This window comes from Toxotes jaculatrix, chromosome 18 (assembly GCF_017976425.1).
Source record: "Toxotes jaculatrix isolate fToxJac2 chromosome 18, fToxJac2.pri, whole genome shotgun sequence".
Lineage (NCBI taxonomy): Eukaryota > Metazoa > Chordata > Actinopteri > Toxotidae > Toxotes > Toxotes jaculatrix.
The window spans coordinates 11866195-11887384 of NC_054411.1; the positions used below are offsets into that span (position 1 = coordinate 11866195).

A 21190-nucleotide genomic window follows, 5' to 3' on the forward strand; every position below is an offset into this window, starting at 1 on the left:
GTGTGTTTGATCATGCAGCTCCATCCTGCAGCCACTAGATGGAGTTATGACCATTAACAGTTGATGCTGTGACAGGCACTCAGTAAATCATCTGGCCATCAACATGACAACTGTAACATAAGTTCAGGCAGTAGGACAAATGAAAAAGAAGATATTTTACATGTCGAAAATCTTAAAACGTATTATTATTATTTTCATTTTGGTTAAAACATTAGTGGATAAAATGATTGATTTAGCCTGCAGTCCAATATTTAACTTGAAATACTTAATACTGCTAAATATGTCAGGTGAGATTGTTCCAAAGAGCACTGAAAATAAATTCAATCTAGTTAATTTTAAGAAATTATATTTTTATCTTAATTAAGACAAACATGATTTTAATATTGACAGAAAATTTTAGTCATGCAGTTCTCACTGCATGTTCTCATGCAGTGCAGGGGGAATAGTCTGAAGAACTCATTTTAAATTATGTTTTCTTTGAGTAACAACTTCCTGTCCCCTGTGTCCCGGATAAGCCGAGGCTGAGGTCGCCCTCTCGGCCAATCTATAGGACCAAGAGTGCTACTCGTAAAGAACATTAGCAAATGTAAATGAATAAATGATCGCCCAGTAACAGTATAGTCTACGAGGTATCAACATGGCGCATGACATCATGCACCGGGTGTGGGTAAAGTCGCACCACTGCTCTCGATCCGGTGTCCTCAGTCTCTTTTTCACACAGAGTCCGGGGTGGATCTTTTACCTGCTCAGGAGTCCACCTGCGCTACAACCTCACAGAAGACTATCAGACATCACTTGTTGAGGGGCCCCATTAACAAGTTGGCACCGGGATTAGGTTTAGGAAAGGTTGACGATGACAAACCGCCGGAGATACAAGCTTTTATTCATTAATGAAAGACGCCAGGAAGCTGCCAGGGAATTAAACAAAAAGCTACTGTGCATACAGTGCGCGTAAAATCCATGGCCACAGCACGTGTGATTGATTCTTACCTATCATCAGGTCATTTAACTAATAACTTAATCATATCACCACAAAATAAAATATTGGTTCCTTTATCCTGGACCACGTTTTGACTGATTTCACACACGAGCTTTCTGTCTTCAGGCCTGTAAATGTTTAAGACGAACTTTACGCACGTGGCAGGACACCACGCCAGACACGCACAGCGGTGCCAAGAGAACTATCGTTAAGTGAGTGACATCTGGCATGAGAAAGCTTTGCCCCTGAATTTGATTATATACAAATATATCCCTTCATGTCAGGTTGTAGATTGTATCCTGGAGCCACTCCAGGAAGAATGTGCAACCAGTGGGGGTTCCATGGTGTAATGGTTAGCACTCTGGACTCTGAATCCAGCGATCCGAGTTCAAATCTCGGTGGAACCTGCTTGTTTATTAAATTCAACAATCTAATGATTCAGTGGCAGTTTCAGCATTACAGAAACTGATTATAAATTAACTTGAAAATGTTCACACAAAAAACACTTTCAACAGGACATGTCAGCCTGTTGCGCTCCATCCTGATTATGCACACCTTCAACTAACCTTACATGGAGGACGTGACCTTCTTTTTCCGTCTGCTACTGCAGTGAACACTCTCCCAGGAATGTGCTTAATGACCCCTGAATTTGTTTGTGTGTCAGACCCGCTGGGGGCCACAGATGCCCTCGGAAAAGGCAACCAGAACTGGCCATTTCGCTACTGGACAAATAGCGTGCAGCTCTGCGGCTTCCACAAAGAAACAAAGAGACAAACGGGGACAAAATGATCAAACTCAAGTAGAAATGAAACCAGCAGCCTACTCAGCCCCGTGTGACCTCTGCCTCCTATACCTTCCCATTTAAATGGTCCATGTGAATACCTGGGACACTGTACATTATGCATCATCATCACCACCACGGTGAGACGGGACAGCAGAGGGTGACCTCGGGTCCCTTAATCAGCACAGTTGACAAAGCAGTTTCGCGAGGCTGTCCCCCCCTTGTCTGTCAATGTGAGACAGTGAGAAGGTTATAAACTCCCTGACATTCAGAGGTGAGCAGCTATGATGTGTGTCTTAGGTCACATTAGATTTGGCTGGAGATCATGAGACCCACATCTGCTGTGGCTCAGCGTCACCTTAGGCAGATGTGGTAGAATAGAGCAGGTGAAGCACCACAGCACCACAGTACACAAGACACACGCGCTGACCTATGGGGCGACTCAATAATCTGGCGTTAGTGCTGTGCACATGAGACACACTGTCCTTATGTAGGACTACAACAGAACTGACATGGAAACGCTCAGTGTCAGCTGACGTTTTATTTCCCATAACTCACCATCAAATGTATTGATAAGGGCATATTTTCAGTGGGATACTGCTCAGATGTGGTCGTTTAGGGACTGCACGGCTGAAAAAGGATATCTGCATGAAAGGGTACGGGGGGGCAGAAACAGCAAGAGAGGGAGAACAGCAGAGAGAGATCGCAGTTACATTACAGCCTCCCCGCATTTTACTGTACTTGGCTACATAATTCTAGAGGTGAGAGGAGGAGGGGTGTTGGGATGGCAGGAGGGAGTGGTGGATGGGGGAGAAGAATGCGCTTTTTAACTTAATTTGCTATTTACAAGGGCGTTACAGATGTCCACGGTCCGGTCTCTCTGCCCCTGGGCGCTATAAATAGTAAAGGTTAATTAGTTAGCTGAGAAATTGGATCAGGGGCGGGCAGTTAGAATTTGATCCATAGACAGGTAACTCAAGCAATCCCTATTGTCACTGCAATCAGACCTATATAAATCCGCCTTTACGGACAGCAGTCACCACACAGCCTTACCCTCTCTGCTGGATCACCGACCGGGCAAGAAACCCATAACACGGTAAGTTGATGTGTGGATTCAAGGAGGTCGCTGTTGATGGAAACTTTTTTTTTTTATTGGTTTCAAAAGATTTTTTTGTTGGCGTGTTCTCTGACTTGTATATTCAGCGCGCTTTAGAGCAATTGTAGAGGCTGCCTTAGAAGACAGGTGCATAAAAACAGGAGACTTTTTTTCTTATTGGTGTAAAAAAAATTGCAAAGCAAGAACGGAAAAGTTATTTACACGTTTACTCTGGGAAGCGACCACAGTTGGATTTAGTGGCTTGTATTGAGAAAATAAGACGTTATTTTACTGACTTATAAGATCTTTTAAAGATGTAAGGGCTTTCATTTTCTGTGTTTGCTGCTTCGCTCTCTCCTGGCCTGTGACTGCACTGACTTCTCACTGTCACTGTTGTCACCTGGACACCTTTTGCTCCCCATCAGTGTCAAGTTAGAAGGTTTACTGCTACTGTACCTGACTAAATGTGTTAATAATTCACCATGGCTGTTCCTCCTACAGGAATAAAATGTCGCTCTCATCTATCCTTTCCGCTGATGCCATCGACAGTGCTATCAAGGACTGCCAAGGTATCGTCTTCCACCAATATCATTATTGCTCTCTTCATTAGATTTTTTTTCTCCCCCAATTCTATACAGTATTTCTACTGGAGCCAGTGCAGTCGCCAGACAATAGGGCTGTCTCTATATGATAGCCTGCTGAAAGACTGCAAAATGTTGAGATGAGAAGATGCATGTAGGCTGATTCAAGAGCACCCGATTAAGGCTTTAAGTGATTATATGAGCAGCAATTGGAGACTGAAGAAAGTTAAGATTTTATCCTGTAACCTAGTGTCATCACTGGAGGTCTGAGACCAAAAGCTCCAAAATCTCAAAATCAAAAAAAAAAAAAAAAATCCACAGAGAGCATCCAGGACCCATATTTTCTCCAAGCTATGTGCCTCTGAGTAAGAAGATTAAGTGACTTACATCACACTTAATAATACCTTATCAGTCCTACGTCATATTGTCTCCACAATTTAAACTGACATAAATTGTTTGAGGATTTGCTGATATTACAGCGACTTTGCTCTAATTCTAGATTAGAGGGAAAACTATCCCACACAAGACAGAGCAGAGTTTTGTCACTGTTCATCAAACCCACTTTTTGCTGTCCCTCACTCAGCTTTCTATTTCTTCTCCAGCACCAGACTCTTTCTGCCCCAAGAAGTTTTTCCAGCTGTGTGGCCTCTCCAAGAAGAGCCCCCAGGATGTGAAGAAGGTTTTTGGGATCCTGGACAATGACGCCAGTGGCTTTATTGAGGAGGAAGAGCTCAAGTGAGTGATCGGCCAGTTCACAAACTCCAGACTTTTTGTTGTTCCCTGGATCTAATGGGTCAGAGGCTGTTTTTTTTTTCTATTGCCTCCAGTGAGTGAGGAGATTAGACTCAAATGTCTTCCATTCAGTTTACACGATACTTGTGTAAATGCTTTTTCTGTGATGCAAGGAGCTTTTTATTCACAGTGGTGCTTTAGACAATCACCAATGGTCAAAGCTCAGCCACAAAATATGAAAACGAAAGATGTAAAATACAAGTCTCAAACACTTATGAGATACTGTAAGCATGAGTCATTGCAAGAGACTGTACTCACTTGGGGTTTTGTCCTGTGGGTGCAAAGCTATGGACAACAACAAAACTTGCTACAATCACGTGACTTGAGATCTAGATCTACAGTGAAATATAGCAATCATCCCTTTTTACCATCTTGCACATAATCTGTGTAAATTTAGGGATTCAAATGTAAAACCTTGGCATTAGGTCACATTAGTCCTCTGTGTTAGATCTCAGCTACTGCCTTTATCTCAATTGCTATATCCAGTTCTTACTAAGGAGTACCTCTAACTTTAGTTTGAATTTGTCTGTGGCTCTGTGTCCATCAGGTTTTTCCTCCAGAGGTTCTCTCCTGGGGCTCGTGTTCTGACAGACACGGAGACCAAGGCCTTCCTGTGTGCTGCTGATGACGATAGCGATGGCCGGATTGGAGCAGAAGGTGAGCAGATCCACACCTATTCAATACACTCACTATGCAAAATGTACATATGTATGTGGAAAAACACTGTGCTAAGAAAACAATTTTAACATTTTTTTTTTACATTTTCAATTTGCATTGAGAAAATTTGTTGCATTCTTTGAATAGTTTGGTCGTTTGTTTGTAAGTAAGAAAGAGCCTGTTACATTTTTAAGTACTAAACTGGACAAGCAGAAGTCATAGTTACTCCCAAGTCCCCACACATTTTTTCTACCCTACATTTTCTAAGTCCCAGCAGTAAAGGGAATATGCATCAGGCACTTAAAATGGCCAGTTTTTCCAATGTGCAATTGTCATTTTAGATTTGTGAATTACAAAAATGACACGCTGTTAACGGTGCTATGGTGCTATAAAAAAATTTAGAATCACTACAATTACTTCATGTAAAATACCTATGTTTACTGAGGCAGGTGTCACAGCTTTCTAATACCATGTCTTTTCTCCACAGAGTTCCAGGCCATGGTCTTGTCCTAAACACCTGGACGCCATCTCTCCAGTCTGATCCCGCTACCGCCCTTATTCCACTACTTCAAGGGCTATCTTAGTTTTAGTCAATCTTTTACCATCTGGTTAGATAAAATTTTTTAATTCTTTTTATTTTGCAGGACTCGCTCCAGGCCACAGACATCCACATTCTCATAATGTTCTTAGTTTTTTTTTTTTTTTCACGTGTCACACTTCATAAAGCTGTATTGCCCAAATAAATGTACAATTTACCAAATTACTGAGAAAATAAAAGAATAAAATCCAAATCTTGCGACTCCTTGCATTATTTCTATGTGTGCATCTATGTATGTTTCTGTATGTCTTCCACTCAGATATGGTTTGGGATGATACAGGGAGCATGACAAGACAAGAAGAGTAAAACATTATATGGTAGCCAAGGTTTTTACATAAAGGAGCACTGAAATGAAGATCTAAACCCTTAGGAAGTGAGCATCCATGTAGAGTATGCGTACACTGATCCAGAGGTGCTTATGCTCAAACACACAGACACACAGACACACAGTCACACCGTTTCCTTTACAGTTCGAAGGTGTACTTAAATGTACACTTACCTTTACCTATCACAGCGGTAAATGAGATTGAATGTCAGACAGTATCAGGTAGACGAGAAGTGAGACATTCTGAAAACACAGGGGTTCTGACTGAGTGTATACTGTATACAGTGTGAGTGTGTGTGTGTGTGAGAGAGAGAGTTTATAGAGCCATATAGAGCTAACACAGGGAGAAAGCAGAGGAGGTGACCTTGATGGACCACCTGAGTGTCATCGCGACTGGATCGAGTGACACCTGACCTCAGCTTTGCAAATAAACCCAGCTGAACCTTGGTGCTTCTCAGGCTAGGGCAACAACACACACACACACACACACACACACACACACACACACACACACACACACACACACACACACACACACACACACACACACACACATACACACACATACACACACAAAAACCCAATCATTTGCAATCAAATATGCCATCAGACGCAAACAGCCATTTATGCAAATACACATTATCTAAAATATGCACAGAAATACACACATCAACATGTATGTGTTAATATGTGCATCTTTTCTGTTTGTGCTGGTGTGTATGTGATGTACACTCAGAAACGCAGACTGTGCAGAATGCTATAGCTGAGATTGCGAGCCTTACATGTACTTCTTTGCCAGGTCTCAGTGATGGCTCGGGACAGCTTGCTCACGATATATTAAACAAGAATCATTTTATTACGCTCACCCAAATTCTCAGACCGAAGTTTGAGAATATCACGACTCTTCATTCCTCCTCCAAGAGACTTTAAATAGCACACAGCTCTTCAATTCTCTGCACTTACGGGATTCATGGGATTAAAATTAACAACCACCTCACTATTCACCCACCCACTAGAGGCGCCAAAATACAGAGTACCAATTTTTCAGAGCTTCCACCTTAGTGTCATTTCAAATATCTGTATATTATAGGGAGAACCTGACAATTACAGCACACACCTGCTACTCAAGAACTATGGGGCATAGCCTGGTATTAGAATGAGGTCGTGGTCACAAATGTAAGATGTATAGTCACACTTATTGCTGCTCACTGTCTGAATCAAGCAAGGCTGGGTTGGAGAGAGCAACTACAATTCTGAAAAAGAAAAAAAAACTGGGGGTGTGGAGTTAGGAAGAAGTGCTTCTGTTTACCAGATGTCCATAGCCCACTCTTCATCTCTGCTTCTGGCTAGCGGCTCAAGACTACATTAGCCACTAATAGCATAATACACCTGTCAGTGGTCGAGTTGCACCATGGGTAATGCAGGCGCCAGGTTTTGACGACGACGAAGAATGTGTCGAATAGAAAAGAAGACGTTTCTGGTTCTGCTGATTTTGATTTTGTTTTATTTTTTAAACTGCCCTTGGTGAGTTTGACAGTGGTACAGAAGTAAATTGCTAATGTAATGTAATGTTTACATTGTAATAAAAATATTTCTTTGGCTCATATATTTCATGGCTTTACATTACACTACATTGTTTGCTCATAAGAAAAATAAAAACGTTTAAGGAGAAGACTACAAAGTTTGAATCCATTTGGTTTTCTTAAAACTTGTCCCATTAACTAGTCATGAACTTAAGCAGAACCTGCCTTTTAATCTAATCCAGACATTCCTCATGTCTAACGTGTGCTTCAGGTATCGAGACACTAACACTGGACTTGCACAGAGAGACACAGCACTAATTAGATCATGATGTATCCATATCGGTTGTTATCAGTTTCTGATCCTCATCTCTGCAGACACGCTGTGGAGGAACGAGAATTGGAGTGGGGGTGGCGGCGTACAAGGCCGATAGTGGGGCAAGGTTGGGGAAGCCAGTTGGTAACACAAGCCAGGGGATACACAATGGAGCCGTGACCCCTGCAGGTCAGGAGCGGCGAGTGGTAAACAGGAAGGAAATGTGAGCCAACAAGTCGACACTAACTGCTGGATATGCTGCTGTGCGACAGCAGCACAAGATAATGTGACAAGCAAATTACCTGGACTCAAGGGCAGAGGGAGGGAAACAGACAGACGGCTTCTCTATGGGAGACCACAGCTGTAACAGGCAAGTAATGTCCAACAGTCCTGGTGGGATGACAATGTGAGAAAAGAACAACATCAGTTTTTGGGATACTTGCCCTAAAAGACAGCTCTATCATCTTTGTAGAGATAAAACAGCAATTTAGACGTAACACACAAGTTTAAAGCAGAGTTCCTTTGTACCGTTTAATCTGTTGATGGTCAAACAACTACCATTTTCTGTAGCGTAATTTCAAGCAGCAGGTTAAATCTAAGTAATATGGTAAATCACATACTTTCCAATTATTATTCCTGAGAGAAGGGGTCTTACCGTATGAAACAAATTTTGAGCACAGGCAATATTTCTATAGTGTATGACCTGCAAGGGTGTAATTCAGTACTCTGAGAATTAAGGGATTAAAGACAGAAGCTGCAGAAAAATGAATGAACTTGATCAAAGAGCTGAATTCAGTAGTACAAAGCAATAGTAGTGGTAGTAGTAATAGTAGTAGCAGCAGTAGTAGAAATGTTAGGGTGAAGCATTAGGTGACAAACAAAGGATTATCTATCATAAGAAGTAAAGCAAGCAAGCAAGCAAACTTTTTCCTTACTTTATATTTTATATTTAAACATTTTACATAGCTGCTAATACTGTACCATGCAATACGTCTGGATAAGCCCTTTGGGATGGACACATAGGCCTAACCTGCTTGTCTGCTTGGTACTTCAATAATTGATACCCTCGCTTCATTGTCACTAAAAACTCATATCAAGAAAGGAGTGTCAGGCTCACCTTACTGATTAAGTCTGTGTGAAACTTTAATGTGCACCCCATCTTCAACTGATAACAAGCTGATGTGCTCGGGCAAGCGAGGGAATGGGAAGCACAACCATTTGGACATAAGCTGTGCATCCAGAGTTCACTGTGACAAACACTAATCATATTTTGACTCATTCCCGGGCTCTTGGAGCCTGGAGGTCTCGGGGATGTTGCTACCTGATAGTCTGAACAGGGAGTAACGTCGTGAAAGATTTAACTGCCGTGTTAGGATGACTGAAAGGGCTTTGTGAGCTCTGTGCAGGAACTCTATCCATAATGCAGGGGATGACAGCACTGCCACTGTTCCCCAACAAGCATTAGTCCTGAGCCTCTATTTATGATGTCTGCGTGCAGCTTCCCTTCATTAATGAATGATGGGCCATGCACATATCGGTGGCCATTACTGATACAACCAGGGCATTCGTGGAAGCCGATTTTTCAAAATCTACTTCCACTCTGGCTTGAACCTATTGTTTACATATGCGCTAACTGACATGGTTTTAGATATTCATTGAGCTGTGATAACTAGACTAATGCAAGTTTGCAATTTGAACTAAAAGCCACACCCTGCCTAAACCCCCGAGCAGCTGTTACATGTGCTGACTCACCCTCAGACTGAGTAATGGCTGTCGTGGACAGGTAGACGGGTACTTTGCAGACTTTTCCAAATGAGAAGGCACAATCAGATAAGATGGTGAGTGTCATCTAGGACAAACTTAGTTTGACTAGCTGAATAACGGAGGCAAACTGTCTGGTTGGAGAGGACAACTAAAGAGTGTTTGTGTCTAAGTGGAGTTTGGCCAGTAAACACCTTACAGCATGCATAAATGACAGAGCAGATACATGGACTCATGTTAACAAAACATAAAAAAAACAAAACAAAACACTTACAAAAAACTTGGATTACACTCGGAAAGGCAGACAACATTATTTACAAGTGTCTGCATCTTAAAATGTGGTTTGTGGCTATTAGTCCCCAATTTTTTTCAAAATTTCAAGATGAAAAAAACATATTAAAACCTGTGTTCAATGTACTGCAAGCAACTCTAAGCAAAGTATTCATAGACATATAAGTTTACTCAATGTTTATCTACATCAGTGACCCAGTAAGACTGTACCTGAGGAAGACAGCACCTACAAGGCCTCTGTCACCTCCTACCCTGCTCCCATGCTATGTATTGACAGACTCCATTGTTTCTACATGATTTAAAGAACTACATTGATCTGTCAGGTCTCAGCTCCTCCTGTAGTCTCAGTTTCTAGCACAGGTCTTAGTCTGGCCATTAAATCTGACTATTACCTCAGCAGAGCTGCCAGGTTGGCCCCAACACCCACACCACCTCCACCACCACCCTACTCCTCCTTCCCTCTCACTTGCCAGACTTCAGCGAACAGTGAATTATTCAGGGTTAACAAGCTGTTGGGACGTCAAACTCAATCGTGCATTTTCATTAAATGTCCCTTGTCATGGCTGAAGAGGAGAGGATGTGGCTCAAGTGTGAAACAGTATTAAGCTGATCCCTCTGACAGAGAGGTGAGAGACAAGAAGGTGACTGCAAGGGGACTTGCCAAAGGAGAGGCTGGTATCAGACAAAGTCAAGGCCTCCTCAATTGCTTCCTGGTAAAGGATTGCTTTTCCAGGTTTGATTGAGTCAAACGATCACTTGTGATTGAATAACACTGGCTAGACTGAGCTAATTGATCCTGATTGGTGTAACAGGTTGGCTGCTGCAGAACTGAAGCACTGAGATCGGAAATGTTCTGTTTATCTATTTGTCCACAAGAGAGCACAGAGATCATCAGAGATGAGACACGAGACAACAGAGTGCAGAGAGACTATTACAAAACTCCACTGCAGCAGCATTTCAAGTTATCTCTCACCTATATTCCTCCTAATCTGTCTCTGGCTGGACTGTCAACTAATTTCAACTATTTTAAATATAATTTCTGATTGAATAATCATGCTTGTGATTATCGAAAGACCCGTAATTGTCAAAAAAAAAGTCACAACACTACTAAAATGTCACTTCTTTCTCTGTAAAAATGAGAGATGAGTGATTTAAAATGGACAGATATAAAAGGACAGATTGTAATGTCCAGAAGAAAAGGGAAATAAGACAATAAGACCCCCAAAAGTCAGAAGTCAAAAGTCTGCTGCTTTGCAAAAGTACAAAAGATTTTTATTGTAGTGGCTACAAAATTAAAAACAAAACCAACACGTATTGACTGCACACCTTATTTCTCTGTATCAAAAACCTGAGGTGTTGAATACATGTTGGTCTTGTTTTGAATCATATAGCTATCTGTGCACGAGGACGCCTGCACTTCCTCATTTTTTTTTTAATCTAACAAATTTTTTTATATTTAGTTCAAATGTTACCGCAAATTGTGGAGTACCGTGGACTAATGCTTGTTCACAAAAACACACTGGTTTTACTTTAAAAATGCATCAAAATGCAAATTCCCACTGAATCATGCAGGGCAGAAAACTGCAGCAGCACTGCTCTCTACAGGCTGAAATTTGCAAGCATTTACAGATGCTACAAAAGACATGCTGCTGCTGCCCTGATAGGAAAACCTCATGACAAGATTTTTTCTCTTGTATCAATTGCACTAAAAACAAAGAAGGATCAAGGGTACATTTTGATCACCAGATACATAAATGTTAAAAAAATGGTTTTTTTAGCACTGTATGCAAACAAAATGATGTTCTGGGTGTTATTTCAGTTCTCATTTTCAGTTTAAGTTTTGATTTCGGACCACACAGTCATTCCATGTGTCACTTTCAAGGAGACAAATGCACACAATACTGTCAGTGTGTGGTTATTGCCTTATAATAATCCAATGTTTGTCTTACTTTAAATATGGTTAAGTTCATAACATAAGCTCATATGAGTATGACTATGCATACAAAACCCAAAGGTTGAAAGAGTCAATCACAAGGAGAAACCAAACAACCACATGTTACGCTGTAGCCATTTTGCATCTCAATGGTGGACTCGCGTGTATTTATGGTCATATTGCACCTCTTTGTGTCTGTGTTGCGCCCTCCAGATCACCCTTTCATTCATACATCCATGAGGCTGACAAAATCCTGTTAACTTCTGAGATCTTGCATTGCACTTGGAGATTATTGAGAAATTATACTGTGGCGTCCTCTAGTGTATTTGCGATGATACATGCAGAGAGTGGATTGTAGTTTAATTGTAAACCTCGGTTATTTTATTCTCAATGCGTCAGTAATGAAAAAAAATAGTTGACAGCTCGATACTATCTCATAAACATACCAAACAATTTAACCAGACAACCATCAGCTTCAGCTCACCTTGTACTTTCACCGGATGTGACGCCACTGAGGCCTCTTTCCGGTCTGACCGGTGTCTGCTGCTTCTGCTGCTGCTGCCGCCTGTCAACATCATTCATCTCCAGAAGACGTCTGTGTCCGGGATTTTGATTTTAACTTTTTGTCTCTGGTAGTGCACAGACCGCCCTCCACCATGCCCATGTACCAGGTAAAGCCCATCTGTGGGGGTGACATAAAGACTGATTTACCAACCTGCATGTACAAGTTACCAAATGTCCACGCGCAGCAAGGGAACAGCTGCACCTCCGAACACGCGCTTCAGGTAACTGTTAACTGATTTCATTTCGACAAGCTTCATTTCATTTCTTCTTACAAATAACTCAGCTTGTGCTTTGCTGTTACCCGCCGTTCGCCTTATCCCTCGCCTTTCGCTTGCCGCACGCTTTATTAGCATGAGTGGTCTTTAGCCAAGCTAGCTGGCTAACTTAGCTTGTCCAGACAATGTGTAATGCCAGCTGATGCAACAAATAGATGCACGTCTCCACTGTCCCATCAACATTTAAAGTTTATTATACGATATAAGGTGTTGACACTGTCAGAGCAGCTTGTCTCTACTCTTTATAGCATTTGCGGACACTGTCATTATAAATGGTAAGTGTTTAAGGCATATCATGTTGTATAACTACACATAGGAGGCTTCTGCTCCAGCTGTGCGGTAACTGAAGTGCTTTACTCAAGTCTCGTTTAAATAGTTTCATTCAAGCCACTTCATTTACGTACATTTTTTCTTCTCTTCACTGATTGGATAACACAACATCACATAAAATCGTTAAAATCAGCTCCAGCTCGACTTGCTGTAATACCAAAATAATGCTTACATATTAATACATCAGTATACACACATTATAGTATAAAACTCAAAAGAGCAAAGTATTTCAATTGAAAACTTTCACTTTTGTGATGCTAAAGGATACACCCACATTTTTTCCAAGTCTGTCTTAAAGCAGTAGTCAAGTGTCCATATAAACATTGAAACATGCTGTAATGTCCTCCTGTCAAATACTGGCCTTTTTAAAACAACCCTTCTTAACACATAATCAGTGTAACTGATGGGGTGACAAAATCCAGTTCTTCAGCACTCTGAGCTGACAAATCAAGTGGATCTCTTGGAAATTTGCTGTCTTTGAGCGATGGAGGCATTGAATGCGCTCTGAGGAGGGATCTTTAAATAAGCAGTATGAACAGGAAGAATAACAACAAGCAAAACCTGTTTTGTTGCTTATATGAGCTGCTGGCTGTTGTTTTTCGACAGACTGTAGAAGTGTGGCTCTATCCTTCAAGTACATTTTGGTAATGGTACATTCTTTTACTTTTTTAATGCAGGACTTTTTCTTGTAATGGAGTATTTGAACAGTAATGTTGCTTGTTTTACTTAAGTATCTGGATACTTCGTCCAGCACGGCAGCATATAGTATTGATTTTCATCTGGGAAGGATATCATCATACAAAAATGAAACCACATCTACATCAGGTTTAGTCTCCAAATCTCTTCATGAGATGTCTTTTATTAGTCCTTCTTGTAAGTGTAGGAATATACTGTTATGGTTTATCTCTAGCCTTAAGTCCTTGTTATTCTCTCTTAGCTATGTAAGGACAGTTTAATGTTGGGACTCCAGCTTGCACCCAGGCTGTAAAACTGCTGCAGGGTTGTGCTCAGCTTTTTTTCTTTTTTTTTTTGTTTAAACTGTGAATGCTTACATTCTTGGATTTAACCAAACAGCTATTCTCTCCGTTTCCCCAGAATGGTGAGGTGGATCCAGCGGTCAAAGCTCTGGAGGCCCGGCAGGATGAGATCATGAGAAAACTGTACGAGCTGAAAGCAGCTGTGGAGGGCCTGGCCAAGACGGTGACCACCCCAGATGCCGATCTGGACCTGACGGTCAGCAGCAGCCTCTCCTCCCAAAGCTGCAGTTCTACAACCTTCACAGGCACCACAGACCTGGACGCACTACTGGGCAAGGTGAGAACCTGGGAGTAATACTAGTGCACTTAGAGTTGCTCCTATATGAACTATGCACTTACAGTGTGCCTGTGTTTCAGCTGACATACTGTGATTGCATTTTCTCTCAGGCTCAGATCATACCTATCATACCTGCCTATCCTTACAAGTTCTAAGCACTGAGCTCATTATGCTCATAATGGAATTTGTTTTGAAGCGGATAATGAGGGTGTGGACTGATTTTTACAGCCTGCTCGTGTAAGCAGTTTTGGTCTAGATATAGAAGACAAATGTTAATGCAATATTTACTTTGGATAGTGCACTTATTTACCTCTTTCTCATTTACATCAGGACCACGGCGCTCTGCGTGACATTGTCATAAATGCCAATCCAGCACAGCCACCTCTGACCCTGCTGGTGCTCCACAGCCTGCTGTGTCAGCGCTATCGGGTGCTCTCCACCGTCCATGTCCACTCCTCAGTTGCCAGTGTGCTGCCACAGCTCCTGTCCTGTCTCGGTCCTCGCCATGCAAACAGCTACGCCCGCCACATGTTCCAGCTGGGCTTCACGCTCATATGGAAAGATGGTAAGGCCACAGTGAGAGAGACATTGTGTTAGCAGATGGACAGAGGATGTGTTATCAATAATCAGCACATTAACATGATCTGGATGTTGTAAATACTTGCGTCCTTGTTATAATATGACACGTTCCTCCTCTGTCCTGTCCACAGTCCCCAAACTGGAAATGAAGTTCAGCATCCAGAACATGTGTCCCATCCAGGGTGAGGCCAACGTGGCACGCTTCCTCTTCAAGCTGCTGGCTCCCTACCCCAGCGACCCTGCTCTCGCCACTTTGGTGGACAGCTGGGTGGATACAGCTTTCTTCCAGCTGGCAGAGGGCAGTGCCAAGGAGCGAGCCGCTGTCCTGCGGGCCCTCAACTCCGCCCTGGGCCGCAACCCCTGGCTGGCAGGGCCGGAGCTCTCCCTGGCCGACATCGCCTGCTACTGTTGCATGCTGCAAAACGGCTCAGCCTCCTCTGCACCTGCCAATGTAGAGCGCTGGCTCAAGTCCTGCGAGAACCTGGGCCACTTTGGCCCCGCCAAGCTACTTCTGCAGTGACTGGGGCTGTCCCAGGACCAGACACCAGAAGGGTGTCTTACTCAAGCAAAGTGAGAGAAAGGCATTAGAATATTTAAATATCCCAGCCATGTCTGGAAGGCTTTCTAATGCTTCCCTCCTTACTGTAATATATCACTGAACTGATAAAGACTCAGTGGAAGCAGGATGGTTGTCTGTGCCATGCTGCTTTTGTATAACAAGAGATTCTAGGCTATTTTTTGCAAGGGAGGAAGCATGAGAGGACTGTAAAGACAAGGGCTCGGTGATGGATTAAATCAAAGGCACTGACAGAAACTGTTAGTCTAACACACACTGTACACCTTCCGCCCACTTTGTGCCTAACACGATCCTGTTCTGAATATGTGTGTTAATGTGTGGTGGCAGGTATTACTGGATGTTTTCAGAAGTAATACTTTGTACCATCTGTTTTTCTGAAGCCATTAAAACTTCCACTTTGGATCAAACTTTGAACTGGGGCCTGGGGTTTGATTTGTTGACTGAACTGAAGTGCACCTCTGTGTCCAACAGGTGGCAGGATTGCCATTTATAATTTAAAGATCATTTCCAAACTGTGGCATGACAAAATAGGATTGCAGATATTGACCGAAATCCAGTTTTATACAAACTGAAATGATATCACTTGAAGAAGTAACTTTCTGTCTTTGCTTAACATGTAAGTACTGAAAAAGCTCTAATAAGAAATAAAATTTAAAAGCATATTTTAAACATTTTCCTTACATGTTCTAATGGACCACAACGGTTTTCTAAACGTATTATGGAAAGTTATTTGGAGAGTTGACCAACACACACAGTTCTGTTTACTACAAGCCTTTAGCTACACACCTTTAGTGTGCTCTGTCTCAGCAATCAGTTGCTCAAGCTGTGTTTTCTCCTTATCAGCCGATGTGTTGCTGAATAGAATCCCAATACCCTGTCTGTCTCAGAAGAGGAATGGATTCTGGAGCAGCTCAATTTCACAGCAGTCCACTGCTGGGGAGGTTTGTATACGTCTAATCCTTTGTGACAAGTCGAAGAAAATCAGGTAACTAGTCTCTCTCTCTCTCTCTCTCTCTCTCTCTATCTATATATATATATATATATATATATATATATATATATATATATATATATATATATATAAGGTCACACATGCAATAATGTTGAAAAGAAGAAAAAACAAATCCCATGGTTTCACACTCTCTAGAGATTGGTTTTGCATCTTCGCAAGTGCCATGTTTTCGACAGCTCTGGTCCAGACAGCCTGTGTAAGAGTGTGTGTTTGCACGCTCTGACAGCCTCCGGTTGGTCTCCAGGCGGCTGTCTGACAAGACGAAAGCTCTCAACTGACATCTGGGCACATGGCAAGGAAAACACTCGGGACTCTACAGCACTGGAATTTGGGTTTTTGTGCGCTCTCTATCTTCTTCACGCACAAACACAGTCTGCTTTGAAACTGTAATCAGTATGTGCCGATGCAGTCAGGGCTGCATCCAAATAGGGCAGCCGATCCCATCCCATCGCTAATCTAATTACTTCTGGTTTCCAAATGATTTTTTTTTTTTGCGGGAAAAAAAAAAAATAAGGTGAGAGACAAACCAAAAAAAAAGGCTCTTTCCTGGTCTCTTTATATATGATATAAAACATACAGACAGGAGATGCATTCTTGTTGAATAGCTGTAGATAAAAAACAAATTAGTTTAGCTGAAAGACTAAATCACTTCAGTTTAACCCTGTGGCTACTTCAAATCACAACAACAGCACAGATAAAAAAACACTTTTGTCGGTATATTCAGTCCTTGAATGTCACTGTTCATGATTGTCAATTAGATATTTTCATTAGGCTACTCTGGAGTGGGAGATATAAGCTATGCCTATCAAAACAGTTAGGGGAGGATTATTAGAAAACACATCTGGGCTAAGTTGTCTGAAATGAGATACTGAGTCAGGGTTTTTCTGTAATGATTTAAGCACAATGAGGTTTGATTCTGCATCAATTAAAAGGCTGAGAGAGAGAGATAGAGAGTCACTGGCAATATATTCACTCGGTGGCCAAAGAGCACACATTGCTGTTGTATCTCAAAAGCTGAATACGCTCAAAGTAGTCGTCAGTCAGAAAGTTTCTCTGTGACGTGACCAGGTTCCCTTTCTGACTGAAGAGACGCTGGACGGGGGCCGTGGACGGCAGGGTGGTGTTGTATTTTAGGAAAAGCTGCTTCACTCGGGGGAAGTCCTGCAGGCACTCGAGGCTCTTCCCCGTTCCTTCAACGTACTTGCGAACCTCTTCCATCACTCCCCGCTGCTGAATTTGAGTGGCGGGCTTCACAGGCCCGTAGCTGAAGAAGTCATCTTCAGATTCAATGGTGGACAGGTTCCGGCTGGTGTTTTCCTCGGCTACGTTACAGGGATCCATCTGGGACGCCTCTGTAGCCAGCAGGGAGCACATCTCCTCCCTCTCAGACGCAGCCATCCACCACAAGCGAAACTGAGGAGTCGTCGCTGTTGCAATCTTTGCTTCTGTGCTGGCAAACAGCTCCTGGAACCGCACATCAATACCCATTACAATGGCGTTGATGACATCGCCGAAGTAATTCGCGGCGTCTTTCTGTTCATTTAATTTGTTCTTCAGGCTGAGTACGGTTGGGATGACAAGACCCAAGTAACATTTCTGCTCCGCTTGGAAAAGTTCAAGTGCAAAAGCGAGCGGGTGGAACACTGTCACGTATTCTTTCAGGAAGGCCATCTCCTCTGGCTGCATGCGTGGGACCTCCAGGCGGGCACACAGCTCTGTCAGCTCCCGCTCAGTGAGAGAGACGATCTTCTGCACAGCACAATACTCCACATTCCAGCGTATAACAGCAGGGACAACGAGCGCCATCTTTCCAATCTCCTCCGCTGCGTCCATGCCGACCTGGAGATGGTGGCATTTGCTCCATATGGCAAACACCTTGGCCATTGTACTGTAATGTAGCTGGCACATGGGCCCCCGTGACACCGCCTGCCAAAAGTCCTCAGTGACAATCTGCTCCAGGGTGTGTGATGCACAGCGCTGTACCGTGGGCAGAAACAGGAGCATGTCCTGCTCAGGCTCACCCTCGAGGACGGCGCTCACATTCTCATAGAACCCAATGTCATCGTCACTTTCCTGGCTGTCCACCGCAAACTCTCTGAACACACTGATAAAGGGGCTGCCGTTGTCAGTGACTGTGGTCTGAACTTTGCTTTCGATATTGTAGGCCACGTGGATGTCATGTATTCGACCAGCAATACTGTCATACGTGATCCTGCCCTGCAGCCGTGCAAACGCCAGGGCAGCGGATTTCCTCTCCAAAGAATCACTGTCGATCCAGTGACAGGTCATCCCAAAGAAGCTCCTGTTGTTGGCTGTCCAGATGTCAGCCGTGGTGCACACGTACTGGACGGTACCGAGTTTTGTGATCAGCTCCTCCCGCATCCTGGAGAAGCCCTGGTCCACCTTTGTAAACAAGGTCACCCTGTCCATGGACTTCAGCCCTTCAGTTAAGCCTGCAATCAGCTTCCTGAAGCCGGGCTGTTCCAGCACATAAAACGACTGGCAATCTTCCACGATGAAGTTGTAGATTAGCTCATCGATCTTTGCCTGGGTCATGCATTTGGAGATGATCTCGGCTTTAAGTTTTTTGAGTTGGCAGTGCCTGCTTTCCTCACCATTGCGTTCTTCTTTCTTCCGTCCCCTCTTGGCATCAGGACTGGCTTCGCAGCCCAAGTGTGTTCTCTGAAAGACAAAACGCCACAGAGGTTTCATGTTAGTTGTTGGACGTGTGCCACTTGAATGTGCTGAGTTTGTATCAGTTTACAAACTTCAACTGCAATGGGGGGAAAAGAATAAAATAAAAAAAGTAAAATAAAAACAATACTCATGTCATGTAAACTGATTGTTGTTGTTTTTTTTTTCCAGCAAAGTTGAACATAAACAGCCTGCGGCGCCACGAGTTGGAAATAAGCATGCAGCTACAGTGTAACGTTATTAATCACGAGGGTTGCTATTCATTCATTGACTCTTTCAAACATTAACCTGACGGGTGCGGGGGATCATTACAGGGACATTACTTTCCGTAACTTACGTCTAAATGCTTCTTTAGGTTTGATGTTGAGGTTTTCGACGTGGAGAGCAGGTTAACCCTCGGCAGACATAGATTACACTGGACGATGATATTTTTCCCTTGATCTGCCTTGTACGTGAAATGGTGGCGATAACGCCAAGTATGCATGGCCGATTTGGTCTCGCCGCTGGTTTCGTGGTGATCCACATCCATCTCGGACGCTATCTCTACTGTTACAGACGTCTTGAAATATAATAAAAGTATCGTAATCCGATTTAGTAATCGTGATTACACGTAAAGTAACGATGGCGGTAGAGAAATCCTCATGAAAAGGGGCAGGCCTTTGTTCAGCTGTTGCCCAGAAACCACATAAGGTTTAGACACTGTCGTCGCTTTAGCTTTGGCACATGCGCATTCGTGGCCTGCGAAATTCACGGACTGGACGGGCACAGTGGAGCTGTGCGCATGCGTATTGCACACACGGGCGCTCACGACGTAACGTCACGGTCTGCTTCTTGGGGTTTTTACTCACAGGCTCGGTAGTACTTTTACCAGAATTTCCTTTTCCTCCAGCGTTGCAGCGAGTTGGCGCCACCATCGGGAAGCGGAAGTAAAAAAAAAAAGTCACAACGTTTTTATTGATGCATTGCATCAAAACCATGCAGGCACTTTACATCTGACATCATTTCAAACACTCAATTTCAAGATATTTGACATCATTTAAAGTCTCCCTCCACTCAAACGTGTTTTGCATATTGCTGCTTCACTTGGATGTTTGACTTAAACTGTGCAGAATGATGTATGGGCAGAGTTTAACACTAGCAGTCTGTTTTCATGTTCATCTGCTGAAGAAGCAAAGTTTCTCTGTGTTAAACTTAAATCTGAGTTTAGGCCATGTAGATGTGAGGATGATTTAGCAGCATCACAGCTAGTTTGGGAGCCAGTCATGGTCATGCATGATCAGCAATGCATATTCATAAATTTGGGATTTTTTTAATGGGCGAGAAGGAGTAGATCCAATTTTAGGAATTTGCAAATGATCTTTTTTTGTTGACAAACCATGTTATACATAAACTCTTGTTCCAAGTACAATATTTTTATGTCTTGAAATCTTTAAAGAAAAATTGAAGGACTTTACAGATTAAAACTAATGTCATGATGGTGTTCATTCATTCATCCACAGGGAATGAATGTGGGAACTTGGCTCTAAAAAGGCACTAACCTACACCAAGGAATTAAAGCAAGAGCTCCACTGTGAAATATTAGCCCAAGAGTGCAAGCAGCTCTACACACAACTAGACATGAAAAGAAGTAACCTCATATGTCTCTTTATTCTTCCTCAGACTGATTTGTCATTTAGCCCATTTACTGTAGTATGACATTGCATTAATACCGTATTAGGACACACATCTTAGAAACACCTGTCATCATTACTTTTCAGTTACTTTTTGCACCATTCTTAGGGACTTTGTTTTTGAAGTTTGTGTAGACAGAGTTACAGCTGAAGACAGTTGAACTGAGTTTAAGTGAGGTCATTTAGATATTGTACCTCTGTGCCCTCAAATGGCTCAGTTGGTTGAACGCTTTTTAATTGTTAGTTTTACACTTGTTTCCAATGTGATGCTTTTACACCAACTTGGCAGAAAAATAAATAGCCAATTCTTATTCTTACCTGAAATGCCGGGTGAGATTGTTCAGCCTGCTGATCAGATTTCTACACAAACCATCCTGGCAGAACCATCAAGAGTTGTTTTTTTTTTCTCTTTTTTTTTTTCTCTCGAGCCTGAGGCACCTTGCCAGTGGAAGCCATCCAAGAGGCACGCTACTAAAATGTTTCCCTGCTGGTTTGAAAATCTTCCATCTGGCTCAGGGATGGATTAAGCATGTCTTTAATCTGGT

General features: G+C 42.7%; 3 protein-coding genes and 1 non-coding gene across 6 annotated transcripts; 3 read left to right on the forward strand and 1 right to left on the reverse strand.

Annotated features, from left to right (window-relative positions):
* The first annotated feature begins 1314 nt into the window (after nt 1-1314).
* trnaq-cug lies at nt 1315-1386 on the forward strand. The gene has a single exon. It is a non-coding gene; the product is annotated as a tRNA-Gln (tRNA).
* A 1215-nt stretch (nt 1387-2601) lies between these two features.
* pvalb8 (parvalbumin 8) lies at nt 2602-5662 on the forward strand. Its single transcript, XM_041062491.1, has 5 exons — nt 2602-2856; nt 3358-3425; nt 4040-4172; nt 4777-4886; nt 5374-5662. Exons 2-5 carry the CDS (start codon nt 3365-3367, stop codon nt 5397-5399), a joined length of 330 nt encoding a protein of 109 aa, XP_040918425.1. The 5' UTR covers nt 2602-2856; nt 3358-3364; the 3' UTR covers nt 5400-5662.
* A 6492-nt stretch (nt 5663-12154) lies between these two features.
* Nucleotides 12155-15683, forward strand: aimp2 (aminoacyl tRNA synthetase complex interacting multifunctional protein 2). 3 transcript variants are annotated; one of them, XM_041063562.1, is made up of 4 exons: nt 12155-12415; nt 13895-14113; nt 14444-14678; nt 14824-15683. In XM_041063562.1, exons 1-4 carry the CDS (start codon nt 12287-12289, stop codon nt 15210-15212), a joined length of 972 nt encoding a protein of 323 aa, XP_040919496.1. In that variant the 5' UTR covers nt 12155-12286; the 3' UTR covers nt 15213-15683. The 3 variants fall into 3 exon arrangements, with proteins under 3 accessions (XP_040919496.1, XP_040919497.1, XP_040919498.1); XM_041063563.1 differs by having other exon boundaries at nt 12155-12301; XM_041063564.1 differs by lacking the exon at nt 12155-12415 and adding an exon at nt 13363-13443.
* A 1130-nt stretch (nt 15684-16813) lies between these two features.
* zgc:161969 (uncharacterized protein LOC569044 homolog) lies at nt 16814-19631 on the reverse strand. The gene is made up of 2 exons (XM_041061683.1): nt 19313-19631; nt 16814-18963 (listed from the first exon to the last, which is right to left on the reverse strand). The coding sequence occupies exons 1-2, from the start codon at nt 19502-19504 to the stop codon at nt 17251-17253; spliced, it is 1905 nt and encodes a 634-aa protein (XP_040917617.1). The 5' UTR covers nt 19505-19631; the 3' UTR covers nt 16814-17250.
* Nucleotides 19632-21190: the final 1559 nt, after the last annotated feature.